Source organism: Sciurus vulgaris, assembly GCF_902686455.1.
Source record: "Sciurus vulgaris genome assembly, chromosome: 8".
Taxonomy (NCBI): domain Eukaryota; kingdom Metazoa; phylum Chordata; class Mammalia; order Rodentia; family Sciuridae; genus Sciurus; species Sciurus vulgaris.
The window spans coordinates 93900135-93920991 of record NC_136468.1 but is presented as its reverse complement, the minus strand read 5'-3'; the positions used below and the strand labels follow the sequence as shown (position 1 = coordinate 93920991).

General features: G+C 34.9%; 1 protein-coding gene across 8 annotated transcripts in view; it reads right to left on the bottom strand.

Moving 5' to 3' along the window:
- Positions 1-20857, bottom strand: part of BBS9 (Bardet-Biedl syndrome 9) — a 457168-nt gene that overhangs the window by 242364 nt on the left and 193947 nt on the right. For all 8 annotated transcript variants that reach the window (XM_079152332.1, XM_079152331.1, XM_079152335.1 and 5 more), the window contains 4 exons: positions 13188-13366; positions 8381-8457; positions 5501-5554; positions 112-214 (listed from right to left, as the gene is read on the bottom strand). In XM_079152332.1, coding sequence (XP_079008458.1) covers positions 112-214; positions 5501-5554; positions 8381-8457; positions 13188-13366 — 413 coding nt within the window. The remainder of the gene's footprint in view (positions 1-111; positions 215-5500; positions 5555-8380; positions 8458-13187; positions 13367-20857) is intronic.

Sequence of the window (20857 nt, the reverse complement as noted above, 5' to 3'; positions counted from 1 at the left end):
CTATTTAAATAAAAAATATAGCCATAAAATAAACACATTGTTTTATTTTTAAATAAACCAAAAAGAAACCCTCACACCAAGGTAGACTTCAAGCCAAAACAAAAAACTTACCCAGAAATTCAAAGGTAAACTGATCACAAGTCAATACCAATGGTGGCTGCACGTAGATGGATAATTTGACTTTTGGCAATACAATTCGATTCTGCAGTGTGATCTAAGGAAACAGCCATTGATATTAATAGAAAAATCACATTTTATCCAAATTTATATGAACTATTACACTTACTTAAAAATAACTAGCAAATAATCATGAAAACTGAGGAAAATGAGTAGTAGCAAAATAGAACACGTAACATAAGTGTAGACTAAAATGTTCTCCCCAGTTAGAAAATGGACAGATTTTTCTCCAAAGAAGATACAAAGATGACTAGGATGCTAATGCAAAGATGCTCAATATCTTTAGCAGGAAGCTAAGGCAGAAGGATTGCAAGTTCAAAGTCAGCCTCTGCAATTTAGCAAGGCCTTAAGCAACTCAGTGAGACCCGATCTCTAAATAAATTGTTTTTTAAAAGGGGGTGCTGGGAATGTGACTCAGTGGTTAATCCCCAGCACAAGAAAGAAAGAAAGAGAGAGAGAGAAGGGGGGAGGGAGGAAAAAGGGAGGGAGGGAGGGAAGAAAATATGAAGCAAACCACAATAATATTCTACCACACACACAAGAATGGCTATAATGAAAGGATAACTGGTGCTAGCAAGGAATGTGGAAGAACTGGGAATATAAAATGTTACAATCAACGAAGAAAGGTCTGGAAATTTCTTAAAAAGGTAAACAAAAATTTAAAATATTGGTTCATGATTACAAGCTAAGAGAAATGAACACAAATCCACCCAAAAACATGAACAAAAGTTCCTAAAAACATTATTCATAATAGTCAAAGAGTGGTAATAATCCAAATGTTGCATCAAGTTGAATGTATAAACAAAGGTGGTACAGCTATACAATAAATTAATATTCAGCAAAAGAAGAAATGAAGTATTGATAAATACTACAATCTATGTAAACCTTGAAAATATCATAAGTGAAAGAAGCCAGTCAAAAAGAAGCATATGTTGTACAATTCATTTTACATGAAATGTATAGAGTAACCACATCTACAGAAAAATAAAGTAGATTAGCAGTTGCTTCAAGATGGGTGGATTGAGGAATGACAGCTAATGGGTATGGCTTTCTTTTGGAGGGGGACAAAATGTTCTAAAATTAGATCATGGCAATGGTTGCTCAATTTGGCAAACATACTAAAAATCACTGGAGTGGGTCATGTGGTATGTGAATTATATTTCCAAAGAAATGTCAAAAAATGATCTACCGATAGAAAAGAAAAATCTTCCCTCATAGCTACTGAATAACTACATCATTAAATAAGTGTATTCATTCTTTTTTCACATATAATTATACTATCATGACTTATATTATCTAGTATCAGTACATTTCCTTTTACATTATTCTTTTATTATTTCCTTACTTAGGTAGATTTATACTAGACACATTATCAGTATACCACATTTTCTTCCATGGCTTATCACAAAAATATATGATATAAAGAATTCTCAAAAATATTGAAGAATATCAATATTGACTGCTGCATCTCTAAGATGCCTGCCATTTCCAGACTGGTGCTCTTGCTTGGCAATGCTAAGAAAATCCTTCAGCTCCAATAAGAATCAAAAGCTAAGAATTCTAGAATAATAGTTTACCTGGAAAATATGGTGGATATGGCTACAGAAGGTCAGAACTTCTTTCACTTTCATCTCAGAAGGAGTGTCTGTAGAAACCATCAGACTCAAAAACCTTTACTGAGTCAAAGTGCTAAGAGTGTCATTTTCATGAAATGAAAGGCTTAAAAACCTGGCTTCAATTGGGCATATTCTTTCTTTGGATTTGTTCTCCTAAAAATGCCAGCCTCTTTGAATCTCTTTTAGATGACATAGTCACATATGGATGGTGTGGTGAACCAGACAGCACAGTCACCAATGTAGGTAGATTCACTGGACCAACTCAGTCAGATCTCTAAGGACAGACCCAAGTATGGATAGTTTCTATTGCTACCAAGTGATTCTTATGCACAGGGAATCACTAGTTGATAATGAACCACTCTTCTATGTGGTACATTTTCTATGGAGCAGTTCAGTCTTATTATTAGATTCTATTAAGAATGAGATAGACATATGTCATTATTAACTGATACAAAGTAAAGACATTTTTATTTTTAAGAAAAGTAGTTTTAGCTTTTCTCTTAAGCAAAAGGCATGTATTATCCATTCCTATATATTATATATATATACATATATATATTATACAGTTAATAATAATATATAATATACATATATAAGAATATACAATAGACCTGCAAACACTGTATGTTTATCAGTAAATGTGTTAATTTTAAGTGGTGTGAATATAAGTTTAAGTTAAACTGAAAAATTTTGAACTGCAGAGCAAAATTTTTAAGAGGTAATTATTAATGCAAACAAATATAACAATCACAGCAAATGAATAACACTTCCTTGACTTTTAATTTGTCCAAAAATGTTCCACCAATAGAAAAGAAAAATCTGGTAACAGATTTTGGCAGGCCACAAACAAAACTTCCTCAATGATACCTCAAAGCTGAACAATGCAATACCTTTTTAGTAAAATCCTGATGGTAATTATGGCAAGAAAAAAATCTATGCAAGTGGCACAAACTTCTTGTTCAATAAATAAATAAATAAATTCTAGTACAATAAATACATTTAAGTATTATAATTTAAGTATTTAACTATCACAATATAATAATATTGTTGATATAATGCCAGTCTGCATACATGTATCATGTATATATATTTTTAAAAGAAAATTAATGACATTAATAGCCATTAGCAGCTTTTTATATGTATGAAACTGTGCTAATAAATTATTTATGTGTATTATCTCATTTAATCTTCACAACAGTATCACACACACTGTACCGAAAGCTGGGCTTCAAAACAATTTGCCCAAGGCTTCTCTAAGTGGAAGAATCACAATTTAAAAGTTATTTGCCAGAACTCAGAGTCCTTACCTTTAACCAACTGTGGTTAAATCTCAAAATAACTCTGCAAATGAAGAAGGATTCCTATTTTACAGTTTAAAAATGGAGGTTCAGAGAAGGTAAAAAACATGTTCAAGATCACTGAGTCAATAAGTGCTAGAGATCTGAAAACTGTGATCAGGAACATTATCATGAGAGCTCAATTTTACAACTGAAAATGAAAACACCTTAAAGTAGTAATACACTATTTGTAAAGGCGCAGACATTCTGACTCTGCCTCGCATAATGATATCTACTTGAACAATAATCACAATTTTACGCAGTTACAAGAAGGGTTTGTATTTGGTTTAGATGCACAATCATGATAGTTCCCATACACAGATTTATTGAATCCCAACAATGGGTTAGGCACTTTTAAAACACAAATCAAAGAAATGTGACAAAAATAACTACAGTAACAAAGAATAGCTGTGTTTGTGCCAAAAAAAAAAAAAATTAAAGACTTGGCTAGATCATAGACTTCATATTTTAAAAAGAAAATAATTATAGAATATTACGGAGAACATATAAAATGTTAATATGAGAATTTTCCATGCTATTTTCCGCTTCTAATGAAATGAAATATAATCTTCAAGAAATATAATAGCAAATTTTTATCCTAGATATATAAATATAATTTCAAAGACCAGGTATGAACAACCACACTGCCTGGTTGCCTGGAATAGATGGTCACGCATCATGCACACATACTCAAGATAGCCACATCTTCATTCATTTGGAACGGATGGAAAAATTTTCTCAATTAACAGGATTTATTATGATGGAAACTTGCATGGTTATATATCTTGGCTGCTGTTGTTACAAAAGGCCATAAGGAGAGATTTATAGCAGAAATTTGTATAGAAACTTGTCAGACAGGATCAGGAAATCATTGTGTCTGCTGTTTGAGTCTAGCCAATTTTGTGTAACACTTGTATATTGCATTCTTTCTCATGCTTTTATAATGGCAATGAGAAAGAGCTGTGAGTTTGGCATTCTCAAATATAGTAAATTTCACTAATGGAGAATTTTCCAGTAGTGTCATGCCATCATCTTATGGTGGCTATTACACATGAAAGCTTAACTTCATGGGAGGGAGAGTGTGTTTACTTATAGCAATAACTTCTGGTTGACTGGGGTGGAGGTGGCATAAGCAATGTTACCTGATTTAGATACAAGATTTCTTCTTGCAATTTACAGTGTGCTTCTGAATTATTATGCACATGTGCCTGAACAATATCATTACATAGGTAAAAAGAGGTTTGCCCACACAAAAGTATAGATCATTTCTGGAACTCTAATTATTTTTTTTCTTAACATGTTTGATTTCTCACTCCTAATGCCTTTCCAGACTCAGAAGAATTAATGAGATAGAGTCTTTGATTGGACTGGGGGGAAGGGAAACTAGGGAAAGACCACCCTTATTTCCAGTGGCATGAAGCCAAAAAAATTAGTTGAGGAAACTGTTATAAGATTGGGCTCCCTTCAACTCCAACCAAAGATCTCCACACTTGGGCCACCCGCTGGGTCCAGTGTAAGCGAACACAATTGGTAAAGCCTGGTGCTCTGTCAAGCTCCTCCAAGGACAGCAACCCATAATCTAAGAAAATATGAAGCCTCGTCCAAGTTTTGACTAAGTGAATCGCCAAAATCCACAACTTTTCCTGGCTTCCAAAGTCTGGGCAGTGATAAATATTTTCAGCTTAATAGTGTGCTGACTGATTACCACACTTTAATCTAAATGCCTTAAGAAGGTTCTACATTAGAGTTCTAGTTCTAAAATTCTACAATGACGAGACTCAAAACCACATCCTTCATATTCTATTTTTCCAGGACGGTCAATTTGTCACTACTCTACTTTGTGGCTTCTTCATTTAATATTTTCTTGCTATAAATACATCCATTTAAGGGTAATGTTATGGCATTTGAATGCCTTGGAATTCTTTTCAAACATACACACAGCCATACATATAAGAATGATATTAGCATCCATGCACTTTCCCAGTATCATTTCACAGTCTATTATATGTGATGCTACAATTAAATGGTTGGTCTATTATGAATGGTGATGACACAATTCCTTTAGCAGATTCAAAATGTTAATTTTATTTCTAGGAAAAAAACATGAATCATGCTACACATCTAAATAATGTTAGAAAAAATCATGATGATGGTTTATATTATATACATGTGCTACAAATGCAAATAGCAGCTTTAAATTTACAGGTAACAATGAAGTTTTTCTATTCACTACTCAAAGCAAAATAAAATCTAAAAATTTCAAGTGTTTATTTTATATTTCCATAAGCTACTTATAGGATAACAATAGTGACAATGTGATGAAATATTTAATGCTGTTGGCACATTACAATCTAAAACCAGGTACAATACCTTCACTGTGATAGAAGGGACAACGTCAGTTCCAACTTCAACATCAGCAGCTTGCTGTAAACACAAAATTGAGAAGAGATGTTGCCCAATAATGAGTGAATACATTTGGGGACAATATATACTTCCCACCATCAAGTAGGAAACTAAATATAAAGGATTCATCATTCCAGTGATGAACTAAAAGACTCAAGGTGGCTTTTTGGATATTTTGATGTGGAAAGTCATTAGCTAACATTTAAAAAACAAAAAAAAACACCCCTCAAGAAGGAAAGGAAAAGTCACATATTTTATCAAACCATTCTATTTCCAAATTTACTTGAATGTTCAAAGTAGTAATTATTAACTTGTTCTTTACATTATATGGAAAAAGCCTTCATTATACTTCCCAGATAAACATCATGCCATTATATCACTCATTTAGGTACCCATCCTTTCAGCTTGCAAAAGGTATGTTTTATTTAGATTAATAACATATATCTAAGACATGTAACTAACAACATAGAGAAAAATGGCCTTAAACCTAGAAAATAAAAATGAAAGAGTACTTTTCTTAACAGTGCATAAACTAATTGGCCCTCTTTGAACATCATGTGTTACCTGGCCCTAGCTCTTAAAGAACTCATAATATATAAGGCAAATATTTCCTTATAGCTTTATACAGTAAAAGTGGCACACTGAGAAGAAAAGAACACTCACACTATGATAAAATAAGAGCAAGGGGTAACTATATTGTAATAATACCCATATGAATTCCTGGGGTACAATTAAGATTATAATGTCTGTGTTCAACCAATGAACCAGATCCTTTGTGCTTTTGTATTTGAAAATGTTTTGCTAGGAAAACTAAGCCACTTCTAAGCAATGTAGAAAACTATGATGTAATAGGCATCATCAGAATTAAAAGTTGGGAGATTCACATTCTATTTATGGTTCCATAAAAAATCATATTTGAACTCTGATCCAGCTGCTCAGACAAGAAGATGGGATAGTAATGTTTCTCTCCTCTACAAAAGACTTCATTCTAATATGTTATATTTCTGATTCTGAGATGTATTCTTTCATAATAATGATTCAAAATAAAATATTAATCCAGGCTTTTTGCTCCAGTACCAAATTACCTACAATCCAGGTAATGTTTCACATTTAGCTGCCCACAGATCTAGAAAAGAAATCAACATCTCCTGTTTCCTGCTCTTTTCAATCCATATTGAAACATCTAGATTTTTCAAGGACAGTCATTGTTTGGAAACATGAAATTATAGCTAGAGAGAAATGGCTATAAGAAAACATCATGGCACTGTAGCCACAAAAATTGCTGGGCTAATGTTTTCCTGTAGGATGAATATGATATTCTTAAGAAATAAGAATATCAACACAGGGAAAATGAAGTTGAAAAGAGATACCTACTTAAGAGAAAACAGCACTCAAGGTTACCAATAGGGAAATATACATTACAAAAAAGCACCACTGCACATAAGATCAAAAGTTCCCAAAAAATAGAAAGGAATTCCTCATTCTAAATAGCCTATGTTTAAGAGAACCTAGAAAAAATTATGTAAGTCGCCCAAAGGAAAAAAAAAGAGTCATTTCCATAGCAAGAAAATGTGTGTACATTTGTCAGCTAACTTAGCAGAAATGTTCCATTCAGGCTACATCCTTCAGGTATAGTAAGAAATGGTGTGTTAAATGGCTAATGTTTAAAATAGTGCCTCTAGCATGAGACTCATCTGGGTGCATGTTTCTTTCAAATATAGTCTTACCTTTTAAAAGTGTACCTAATTTATTATACTACAGCAACGTTAACATGATTTTTATCACAAATTGGATTGGCTATTTATACAAGATTAATCTTTGAAGACCCATAACGATTATTATATTATGTTCTGATACTTAAATATCAAGCAAAACTATATGATATGAACTCCAAAGGTAAAATCAGCAAGTTCAATCACTTCCCTAAATTGATCAGTTTTTGGAAGAGACACAGATAAACTTAACAGATTTTACCGAAACCTCAGGAAATGGATTTTATCCAAACTCAGGCAATAAGACATAATCAATCATACTCTTAAAAACTATGTACAGAGAACTATACAAGAAGATGAAATAATAGAACCAAGAATTGTCCCCCCTTTCACTCACTTTCATCCTTTCTGGTTCTTCGTTTTATACGTTCATGGAGCAAATATTTATTGAGTACCCATTATGTGGCACACACCAAGCATACAGCAGTGAACAAGACAAGTAATGGGACATAGGTGGTGGCAAAGTTGGAAGAAGTAAAATTCAATTTGCTGCTGCTGATAATTAATTACATAACAATTCAACAAAGTAGATTCTATTATTATTCCCATTTTGTACATCAAATGAAAAGCTGAGACTGAAATAATTAAGTACCTTGCCTAGGATCACACAGATAGAAGTGGAAGGGAAAATAATTCCTCAATCAACTGTACTCTTAAACTACCCTACGACAATCCCCACCAAAAAAAAAAAAAAAAAAATTAAAGACTATAAATCATCAAAACCTAAGGCAGGCCATTTACAAACATCATCTCATTGAATCTTCAACAAAAATCTTGTAGATTAGAATTATCTCAATTCTATGGTAATGAGAAAGTTTTTAAATTAAAAAGAAGGGTAGCTTCAGAACAAGTACAAGAACCTTTCTACTACTTCCCCCAAAACACATACCCTCACTTCTTTTTTAAACTGGAATCGTATTTCAGAGGCTCCTTACAAGCATTAAGAGAAAAGAAATGTTTTATATGAAAAGTAAAAGGCCTAAAATTTATCATCTTCCCTGAAGTTTCTACTGGGAGGCCCAGAATTTAAACCGGTATATTCTGATCACAATACAAAATATATGAATACACCTACAGACACTGAATCAAAGTTAGAAGAAACCATGGCAGAAACATTCAAGTCATCTTCTTTCTCATGCATCGGCCAAACACCTGCAATTAGGAAAAAAAAAAAAAAAAAGAGGGGGGAGACATTTAATCACAAAGTAAAACCTGCTTCATATAATTTTTATTTAAAAGTTTATCTGTACCATATATTTTTTAAACTCATAAACATACAAATCAAAAAAAATTAATGTATTAACAGAATTAGAACATTGATCCTAATTCTTTTCCTCTACAATAATGTGAAGAATACTGTCTCTTTCTCCAAAGATATAAGTTAAAATTAAAGTCATTGACCAGTATTGGGAATTATAATGCTCTCTCCTCAACCATTACTGAAAACTCAAATTAATACAACTCTTTTAAAGGTTAGTTGGCTATAACTATGAAAATGTAAAGTATACATATCCTGTAGCTTAACAATTCTACTCCCAAGAATTTATCCAATACTCACAAGCCTAAGGAGGTTCTCTGCCATTAATAGTTTAAAGATAAAAATGAAAACAACTTAAATATCTATATATCTATTTAATAGGGAAATAGTTAAATATGGTATGTCCACACTATGCAATGGTTCAAAGCTATAAGTAAGAGTGCATTTAATCTTCATACACTGTTAAGAATTCAAAGATATACCTATTAACTTTTAAAAAGTAAACTATAGGACAATGTGTTTAATATGCATATGTCTGGGTCAAAACAAGTACATATACCTGAATATTTTCTAGATGAATATACAAAACTCTTGGTAAGAATTTCCTTTAAGAAAGAGAACTAGGATCTGGGATCAAAGGGAGACTCATGTTTCTTCGTTTATCCTTTTAGTACTTTCTGAATTAGTTTTACTATACATTGCTATGATTTAGACATGGTTCACGTATGTCCCCCAAAGGGTCATATGTGGGAAGGTTGGCACCCAATATGTTGAAGTTAAGAGGTAGCGGAACCTTTAAGAGGCGGGACCTAGTGGGAGGTCCTTAAAGCACTGAAGGTATTGATTGCCCTTGAAGAAATTGATGGGACTCGGATAGTTCCTGCAAGAGGGTTGTTATAAAAAGGGCAAGACTGGTCCCTCCCTTCTTTATGGCTTCCTAGCTTACAATGTAATTGCTCCCCTCTCACACATGCTCAACCACTGTGATGCCATCTGCCATGAGGACCTTACCAAAAGCAAGTCAATCTGATGCCATGCCCTTGAACTATGAGTTAAATAAACTACTTTTCTTTATAAAGTGCCCAGCTTCTGGCATTTTATTGCAGAAACAAAACAGACTAACATATATAAGTTATTTTCCTAACTTTAAATAATTTTTATTACATAATATTATAAATAAGTGACAGAGATCCTAAACAAGAAACACAAATTATTTTATGTACATATGTGTATACATATATACACATATTTGTACACATATACATATGTGAATGTATATGTATATATGTGTATACACAAGCACACACAAACACACATCCAACAATTGATTGCCTACTCAGCAGCCATTCCTCCCTCCTCCCTCTTTGTGGCACAACCGTAATTTTATTAAGGTATTCAGTTTCATCTCAGTGAAAGTCACCTCTCTCAGACTCCAGATTCAAATCTAATCCTAGTGATTCCGTTCCACTAACCATTCATTATTTTAGGCATGAACATGGTCTTAATCCTGGCAAATAGGAGGTAAAGGAAGTTGGCATTGTGGAATACTGGTATATGCTTCTGGGAAAGTGCTTCCTCCTTCATGAGAGGGAGACTCAAGCCTCTTCTTCCCCAGAAATCATATCTGCACATAATGCCTGCAACTGCTAAGGTTACCCTGTGATCCTAAGAGGAAACATCCCTACCCAATGAGGACAAATGACTAAAAACATGGGCAGCAACTGAATGTCTCACAAAAAAGAAAAAAAAAAAAAAAAAAAAAAAAACTATCCACAATTGCCACCAGGCATTCCCACTAATACTGCAAAATTTGGAAAGGGAATTTTTAAACCTGGTGAGAGTATAAAAGGTCACTCATTGCCCATCCAATAACGATGTTTCAATTCTTTTTTACTACAAGAAGCCCAATATTATTCTGAGCAACTAAGTACTCAGCTAAAACACTTTATTTCCCTGCCTGTTTGCAACTTGGAATAGCCAGGGAGATATAAGTAGGAGCCGTTCAGGGTGTGGCTTCCAGGAAAGCTCTTCAGAGGCTGACTCAACTGCAGATGTGAGAGCAAAAGTTCCAGAAGCCATCCTGGACCAATAGATGACCCTGGGATAGAAAGAATCTGTATCCCTTATAACTGGAACTGCCAAGCTGCCCATCACTGAGTTTCTTTTACATCAGAAAGAAATGAACATCCACCCTGTTTAAGCTGCCTTGTTCAGGTATTCTGTTATATGCAGCCAGACATAACCCTAAATTAACAAGGTTACTAAGTTCTAATATTTCTAGTACTGAGTGGTAATGTCAACCTAAGTCTTCCCAGACATATTTCCAATGGTGTGCAGACTCATTATATGCCTGTGTCTTACTGCTATCTCTCCCTCCCCGAAGACATAACTGTATGGGTGCCTATCTTAAGTGTTGCAGCAAGTGCACCATGCTCACCCCTGGCAGAGAACATGATCAATTGTTTAAATCATAAGGAAAATCCTACCAGCAGATATTACTGCCGACTGGTAACAAAAATGCTAGGCAGGATTCTCACTAATGAGTTGAATATGAAAAGCTTCAGAATCCATGAGCCATGCAGAAATTATTACTATAATTTCATGCTTACAACATACATTCCTCATATAACTTACACACATAAAATCCGCTTCAAAAACACTTTTATTGCAGTAGATAATATACACCATGTGTACAACAAAATGTACTCTTTAAATTGGCTTTAAATTTTGCTGCAACTCTTCTTTTGAAAAAGATTTTAAAAGCTTAAACTATAGAACATAGCCCACAAGACTGTGAATTCTTTTTGGAAGTTAAAGCCACTGTACTAAAATAAGTGACATTTAAATGAATAATGAGGTCATCAGTAAGTTCAGTGTTTTAACTTCTCATAAACTATAAATGAAATAATTTGGTACTTTAATATAATTACAGGTATTTTAATAAACAAACATACCAAAGCTTTACAAGGGTACAAAACACTAAGTTTTTTCCCATATCCAGAAATAAAATATTTAAAATCTCTTTTTTAAGTTTGTTTCTTTTACAAGAATAAAACCAAAATATGGTAGCCTAAAAGGGGTAAGGAACTTCAAATATTAACTAAAATATGAGGTTATATAAATAATGAACTTTGCACTCAAGTCTGTAGTTATATCCCCAGTTTAATCAGAAGCATTTCAAGATACACAAAAGGATCAAGGCAATGACAAGGAAAACAGCCAAACCTTTCTCACTTAAGGGCATCACTATGGTGGCCAAGAAATGACTTTTAGCTATAAGGGATTTTCTGAGAAATTTCATACACAATTAATGTTAATCAAAATACCATTAGCACATTGCTTATGGAAAGGACAAAATCTAAAGGCACACACTTTGGAGTGAAAACCACATTATTTAATGAACTCTAGAAATTTCATTTTCATGTGTAGGCCACTCTTCCCCAAATACATTTTTAAATGACAAGATGAGACTTATAATTCCATCAATCCCCAAAATTCTGGTATCAAAAATTGAAAATACAATTGTATCTTGTAGTATGATAGCTCCAATGTTAACCATTCTCTAGCTGACATGGGGGTGCTGACAACAAAGGAGCTTTGAAGTAATTGGAGGTACTTGAAAGACCTGAGTTTCATTGGCTTACTTTGAAAACTTTCTAAAAGAACCTGTGAAGCCAAAGCATAACAACTTCATTTTTAATACTCACATTTTTATATATATATATCATCTCAGTTCCTTAGAACCAGAGGAATATAATCTTGGTAACAGACTCAAAAATACATAAATCTAGGGCAATGATTGGATCAGGATTAAGATTGGCTCTGTTATTTTGGTTGGCCTTTGATGCTTTGCTTCTTTTATTATTCCTACTTGTTTTAACATTTCTTTTATGCAAGAATAGTCCATATTTTTTCTCATTAAAAAAATACTTTTACCTGACCCTGAAAAGGGAACTTAAAGTAATGCTTTTCACATGTCTAACTGTAACTGCAGGATTGGTGTTTTGTTTCTCCTTTTAATTTACAATAAAATTATACCCTTGTGAGTCCCAAAGTAAGATAATATTGAGTTATTCAAAACTTAGGAACTGAAAATATCATCAGTCTCTGAGTCATTAGAAATCAGCATACCACAGGCTACACTCCATTTGGACAGTTAATTAACTCCAAACATAAATTATATCACTAAGCTGCAAATTATCACATTTTTATAACAACATGTACTGCTTTGGTTTCTTTTAAAAGCAGTAACTAAATTTTTTTTCAGGGATATTAGAAGTTAATAAATGACCACTCTAAAGTTCTTCTCAAGGCCTAACCTCACAAGCCAAAGAAGTACTTTTTCTTCTCTTACAGTTTAAAAAAAAAACTAGAGAATGCTGTCCCTGAAACATATTAACAAAAGCATTATCTTGAATAGGACATATTTTCCAGAAAGGTTAATATACAAAATAAGCACAGAGACCCTATGTGCTAAGTAACACTGTCTTTGCAATATGACCTTAATTAATCTTGGGAGAGGAAATTAACTAGTATGTACAAAACATTGTCTATACACAAGATAACGTGGATTTTACAGTAAATACTAAAATTAAAATTAAATAAAAAGCTGCAAATAAAATACCTTGTGATTTAACAACTTTGATAATTCTCTGAAGTTCTTTCAATTCTACATCAAGTTCATCATAGTTTAATTCTCTAGATTCAACTTTTGGAGCTTGGAACAGAGAAGGGTCGGTCCCCAGGTATGAGCACTGCAAGCGACCATCATCACTGAGGGTGACTATCACGCCCTTTAAATCACTACAATAAGAAAGACAAAATGAAACATAATTTTAACAAAAATTCAAAGTATTTTGCCTTAACAAACTATATTTTTACTCAATTCAGCATCAAAATTCCACGAAGACAATGATTATATGTCTATTTTTAAAGTTTTACTTCAAAGACTTAATTCAAATGTTTCAAATATCATTTATATTTTTACAGAAATACTCCCAATGTTAAGAGTTATTCCAGAAGGGAAGAAGAACCTTTAAGATTCTTATAATAGCCACCATTTTGGGGACCCAACTACATGGTGAAGAGTGCTCTCAGGTACAGGTTTTAATCCTCACTTGACAGATTCATGACAACTTGAGAACTACAGGCTGGTTGGTTGGTTGGTTGGTTGGTTTGGCACTGGGAATTAAATTCAGGGCAGGGACACTTGAGCACTGAGCCACACCTCCCACCCTTTTATTTTTTATTTTGAAACAGAGTCTCACTACATTACTAAGGTTGGCCTCAAACTTGCAATCCTCCTGCCTCAGCTTCAAAGAGATGCTGGTATTATAGGCATGTGCCATCGTGCCCAGCTGTGAACTATACTTTGAAGTATAATAGATCAAGAGATGAAGCTGGGCTGGATGCAGTGGCACATGCCTGAAATCCCAACAGTTTGAAAGGCTGAGGCAGGAAGATCAAGAGTTCAAAGCCAGTCTCAGTCAACACTGAGGCACTAAGCAACTCGGTGAGACCCTGTCTCTAAATAACATACAAAACAGGACTGAGGATGTGGCTCAGTGGCCAAGTGTCCCTGAGTTCAATCCCAGTATCCACCCAAAAAGAGGGACAGAGTTGGGGGGCTGGGGCTGTAGCTCAGTGGCAGAGTGCTTGCCTAGCATGGGTGAGGCACTGGGTTCAATTCTTAGCAACACATAAAAATAAAAACAAAATAGAGATGAAATAGAGAAGAAGCTGGGCTGCTGGCTGGATGAAGATAATGGATGAGGCACAGAAGAAAAGCCAGGACAACCAAGGAGACAGTGTGAAGATGTTTGGAGAAGCCATGCAAGGCCTAGAAGAAAAATGTGTTCTTGCTCTTTTCTCATTCTTTTCTCTCTCTCTCTCTACCCTGGCGGCTAACATTTACCCTCTTTCCACAGGTCCATCCATCGCTTCCTTTATGCATATCCCTTCCCAAGTAGCCCTGGGATTTGTTCTTTTTCTCCACTCTTAGACCATCGCCCTGTTTCATAGCTCTTTCTCCATCACTCTTCTTATCCTTATTATCTCTTTTCCTCCCCATCTGCTACAGTTTGAATGTGTCCCCCAAAAGGCATATGTTAGAAACTTAATTCCCAACGCAAGTGTTAAGAAGTGGGACCTCTGAGAGGAGATTAGGCAATGAGGGCTCAACCTCATGAATGGATTAAGGTTGCTTATAAACACACTTGATGGTCCAAGTTCAGTACCCTGCTGTCTCTTGCTCTTCCACCTCTGCCATGGAATGATGCAGTAAGAAGGTCATCACCAGATGTAGACAATCAGCTTTTAACTCCCCAATCCCCAGAACCAAAAGAAGAAACATTTTCTTTTCTTTACAAAAATGACCCAATCTCTGGTGTCATTATACTGGCATAAAATGGAGTGAGATACCATCTTTTCAATCTTACTTCTTTTAGGTTCCCTTATTTCTGTTCTACTCTAGAAACTAGTCATAATATATAAATTGTGGGTAATTTTTAACATTCCATTTTAAAAAATAAAAACTATAAAATTTTCTGAAATTACTATAAAAAACAGCTGAAAGAAATATTGTATTGCCTCCTCCTTATAGTTTTTCCAGAGGAAAAAAATCAATACTGGCATAAGTCCTTTGGAGTAGATATATAATACACATTTAATTTTTGTTATATTTTCTACAGTGGTTTTTGATTCAAAAAAAAAAAAAAAAAAAGAAGAAGAAGATTTTGACCTTGGTCTAAAGGTTAATTATTAATCAATGGGCTAGAAGCTTTTTGAGAGACAATAAGGTGAAAAAATGTTGCTATTCATCTGAAGAAGATAAAAGGAAATAAAGTATACAATGGATAAGATATATAAAATTTGAGGCTTATTCAGAATAAATAAAAATGTTTAAAACTTCCCAACTCTGGATCATTGCAATGGTCATCTCATTAATATAAAAGCTTGACTAGGCTGAGAGCAGACACCATTGTTAATCCTTCCCACTGGTGACCACCAATATCCACTTCACCACCTTCTTCAAACACAATATTCCTATATGCACCTTCTCCAGGGTCACATATAGTGAATGCCACAGAACCCTGCAATATGCTATCACTGAAATAAAAAATAGCTTTATATCACTAATTCAATAGCTAAAGAGTTAGACTAGAAGTCAGAGGACTTGAATTTTAGCTCCTCCTTAGCCCTACAGAGTGGAGCCAACTTGAATTCCTCCCAAACGGTCTTTATTCTAAAATGAGAAGGTGAAACTAGATAATCCCCAGAAATCTTTAAGTTGTATGAATTGTGTCACCTACCTCAGAAAATGAATACACCCCAAATGAAATTATTTTCCTAAAATAAAGTGTGAAAAATAACCCCATAGTAGCCTGGGTTTTGAACCTTTCTTTGCAAGCAACTGAAGCCACCTAGTGGCCAAGAGAATTCTAACTTGTAGCTCTGAGGAGTGTATTTGAAGATTACAAGCCCTCCCTCCCTCCCTTTCAAGTAGTGACTATAGCCTGGTCTCAGACACACTAAAGTCTAGGAACCCAATAATTCTCAGGAAACTCTAGATGTTAAAGGGCAGATGCTTGGTTGCCTTCTCAGAGAATGTACTAACCATTTCTTCTTAGAATTCAGACAGCATTACCATTTCATTTTTACCATTTGAGTGATCTATATAATAGGAAAGTTAGCATGACCCAAAACAAGTGTCCCTCCCTATCCAAGTTTGTGGTCTTTAAATTGGATTGTTTATTATATAACTTTTATTCCATTGTTTCAGAGAGTAGATAACTATCAATTTAGATATAAGGGATTTAACTAAAAAATTATCTGACCATATTCAATTTCTGAGTTCATACAGAAGAATTTGAATAATAGGGAATACATATATTTCTTTAGACTCTCAAAAAACACTCTTTACTGGCATTAAAGGTGCTCAAACAGAAAAGGAAAGAGTTGGGGTCTTCTTTCTCTGAAAGAACTTACCAATGATTTTCACCAGAATATCATGACAGTTAAAACTCATTAAAGAACTTAAGCAATTTATAATTTTCTTATCACTAGAATCAGAACCATTACATATAATTTAGATCAAATAACATAAATTTCTACAAAAAACTAATTCATTTAACATCACACGCTGTTGAGCACAGTGGCACTGGCCTATAAACCCAGCAGATAGGCCGAGGCAGGCAGATTGAAAGTTCAAAGCCAGCCCTAGCAATAGCAAGGCACTAAGCAATTCAGTGAGACGTTCTTTAAATAAAATAAAAAATAGGGCTGAGGATGTGGCTTAGTGGTCAAATCTCCTAGGTTCAATCCCCAGTAACAACAACAACAATAAAAAATAATCATATATTTATTTCATGGACACTATGATAAGCTCTAAATGGTCTAGAATAAATCAGTGGAATTTCTTTATAAAACATCTAAGATGGACAAAGACTTTGACTCAGGCCCGTATAACTATTAAATATATAATTAATATCACTCAGCATTATTATGTAAAGGGAAATTTTTATATAGGATATATAGATGATATAGATATCCTAAAGTTAAGCCCAATTTATAAAAGGAAAAAGAAACACAATCAATCAAGATATTGTTTTAAAAATACTTCTACTTAAAGAACATTTTATATAATATTTTCCTTGTAGGCTAAAAGCAAAGGTTCTCTGAAAAACGGAATGTTATGCTACAAGAACTCATCAATTAAAACCAATATTATGTACACTATTACTTCCAATTTAAAAATGGAGTTAACACTGACAAAACTAAGGTCTCTCAATTATTTCTGATATTTGTAACATATTAGCTAACCCAAAGCACCAGAATAATGTACTTCATGAAGAACCAAGGTCAAAGATGTTATATTCCTAGGATACATAATTATTTATGATTTTAGCAATGGGGCATGAAATTGAACAACAGCATTTAGCTATAGAATCTGAAAGTAATTGTTTCATCATTCAGTAAACAAATCCCTGCCCTAACAATACATTAAAACAAAATTCCAAAAAAGTTAAATTTAAAAATATGAAACTGAGGTTGCTTCAGGGACCAGGACAGGGCAGCCAGGGACTTCCCCAAGCAGCCCAGCACCCTCCGGCAGAAAGCACCTTTCCAGACTAGCTTCTCGGAGCAGACCGCCCAGTGAGAGCCTTTCTACACACAGCCAAACACAAGTCCCCAAGCCAGCAGAGACCTCTGGCCCACAAGCAGCCTCTGGGACCAGGGCAGGGCAGCCAGAGACCTCTCCAGGCGGCCCTGCACCCCCCCCCCCGCACCCCTGGCCGCAGGTTTTTTCCATGGGGCGATCCAAGATGGCGGACTAGAGGGTGACTGCATCTCCAGTTACTCCAGAACCCAGGATTCAAGAAGGGGAGGTATTGAGAGACTCGGACTAAAACAGAGCCACGGGGTGAGTCTCCCCCACCTGGTGAAGCTCGGCCCGGGTGGCAGGCCCGGATTCAGGCGGCTTATTAGAGTAGGGCAGGGCAGCTAGAGTCCTCCCCAGGCAGCCCTGCGCACTCCTGTGGTGGGCTCCTCCCACAGGGCCAGATTCTCCAGCATCGCAGAGCAGGCCCCCCAGGGAGAGTCTTTCTGCACAGAACCAAGCTTCAAGTCCCTGAACCAGCGCGGTGAGTTCCTGCCCGCAGGTTGCTTCAGGGATCAGGACAGGGCAGTCAGGGACTTCCACAAGCAGCCTGTCTCCCTCTGGCGGGAAGCGCCTTTCCAGGCTAGCTTCTCGGAGCAGGCCCCCCAGTGGGAGCCTTTCCAAGTCCTGGAACCAGTAGCGGGCTAGGGACAGCTTTCCTTGGAAGCACTGCATTATCAAGTTACTCCAAGACTTCAGGCTACTGAAGGCAGCAAGGTGATACAATGGAAATCTACAGGGACACTATAAGCCAATAGAAGAATTCTGCAATATCACAAAGTCCCACTGACATCTGACCAATATGAGAAAACAAGGGAAGAAAATGTCCCAAACAAACCTAGATACTATATCAATAAAACCCAATGACAGCACAGCAGAAGAAATGTCAGAAAGGAAATTCAGAATGTACATAATTAAAACAATCAGGGAAGCAAATGAGGAGATGTAAGAGCAAATGCAGGCATTGAAGGAGGAGATGAAAGAGCAAATGCAGGCATTAAATGATCACACCAATCAACAGTTAAAGGAGCAAATACAGGAAGCAAGAGATCATTTCAATAAAGAGTTAGAGATATTGAAAAAAAAAACAAACAAATCCTTGAAATGAAGGAAACAATAAACCAAGTTAAAAACTCCATAGAAAGCATAACCAATAGGATAGAACACCTGGAAGACAGAACCTCAGATATTGAAGACAAAATATTTAACCTTGAAAACAAAGTTGCCCAAACAGAAAAGATGGTAAGAAATCATGAACAGATCTACAAGAATTATAGGATATCATGAAAAGGCCAAATTTAAGAATTATTGGGATTGAGGAAGGCTTAGAGAAACAAACCAAAGGAATGAACAATCTATTCAATGAAATAATATCAGAAAATTTCCCAAATCTGAAGAATGAAATGGAAAACCAAGTACAAGAGGCTGATAGGACTCCAAATATACAAAATTACAACAGACCTACACCAAGGCACATTATTATGAAAATACCTAACATACAAAATAAAGACACAATTTTAAAGGCCGTGAGAGAAAAGAATCAAATTACATTCAGGGGGAAACCAATAAGAATATCAGCAGATTTTTCAATCCAGACTCTAAAAGCTAGAAGGGCCTGGAACAACATTTACCAAGCCCTGAAAGAAAACGGATGCCAACCAAGAATCTTATACCCAGCAAAACTTACTTTCAGATTTGAATATGAAATAAGATCCTTCCATGATAAACAAAAGCTAAAGGAATTTACAAAAAGAAAGCCAGCATTGCAGAACATTCTCAGCGAAATATTCCATGAGGAAGAGATGAAAAACAATGATGCAAATCAGCAACGAGAGGAACTAGCCTAAAGGAATAGCCAAATAAAGGAGAAACCGAATCATGTCAAAAAACAAAAATGAGTCAAATGACTGGGAATACAAATCATATCACAATAATAACCCTGAATGTTAATGGCCTGAACTCATCAATCAAAAGACATAGACTGGCAGAATGGATTAAAAAGAAAAATCCAACAATTTGCTGCCTGCAAGACACTCATCTCATAGAAAGAGATACCCATAGACTAAAAGTGAAAGGATGGAAAAAAACATACCATGCACACGGACACAGCAAAAAAGCTGGAGTATCCATCCTCATTTCAGATAATGTGGACTTCAAGCCAAAACTAGTCAGAAAGGATAAAGAAGGACATTACATACTGCTTAAGGGAAGCATAAATCAACAAGACATAACAATCATAAATATCTATGCCCAAATATAGGCTCATCCATGTACGTCAAACAAATCCTTCTCAATTCCAGAAATCAAATAAACCACAACGCAATAATACTAGGCGATTTTAACACACCTCTCTCAACGCTGGATAGATCGTCCAAACAAAAATTGAATAAAGAAACCATAGATCTCAATAACACAATCAACAATTTAGACTTAACTGACTTATATAGAATATACCATCCAACAAAGAATGAATACACTTTCTTCTCAGCAGCACGTGGATCCTTCTCTAAAATAGACCATGTCTTATGCCACAAAGCTACTGTTAGCAAATACAAGAAGATAGAGATACTACCTTGTACTCTATCAGATCATAATGGACTGAAATTAGAAATAAATGACAGAAAAAAACAGAAACTTCTCCAATACCTGGGGATTAAATAATACACTATTAAATGATGAATGGATAACAGAAGATATCAGGAGGGAAATAAAAAAATTCTTAGAAGTAAACGAGAACAAAGACACATCATATCAAAATCTCTGGGACACTATGAAAACAGTACTTAGAGGAAGATTTATTTCATGGGGCGCATTCAACAAAAGAAATAGAAATCAACAAATAAACAACACTACAGCTCAAAGCCCTAGAAAAAGAAGAGCAGACCAACACCAAAAGTAGTAGAAGACAGGAAATAGTTAAAATCAGAGCCAAAATCAACGAAATTGAAACAAAAGAAACAATCGGAAAAATTAACAAAATAAATAGTTGGTTCTTTGAAAAAATAAACAAAATTGATAAACCCTTAGCCACACTAACAAAGAGAATGAGGGAGAAAACTCAAATTACTAAAATTCGGAATGAACAAGGAAATATCACAACAGACACCAGTGAAATACAAAACATAATTAGAAGCTAT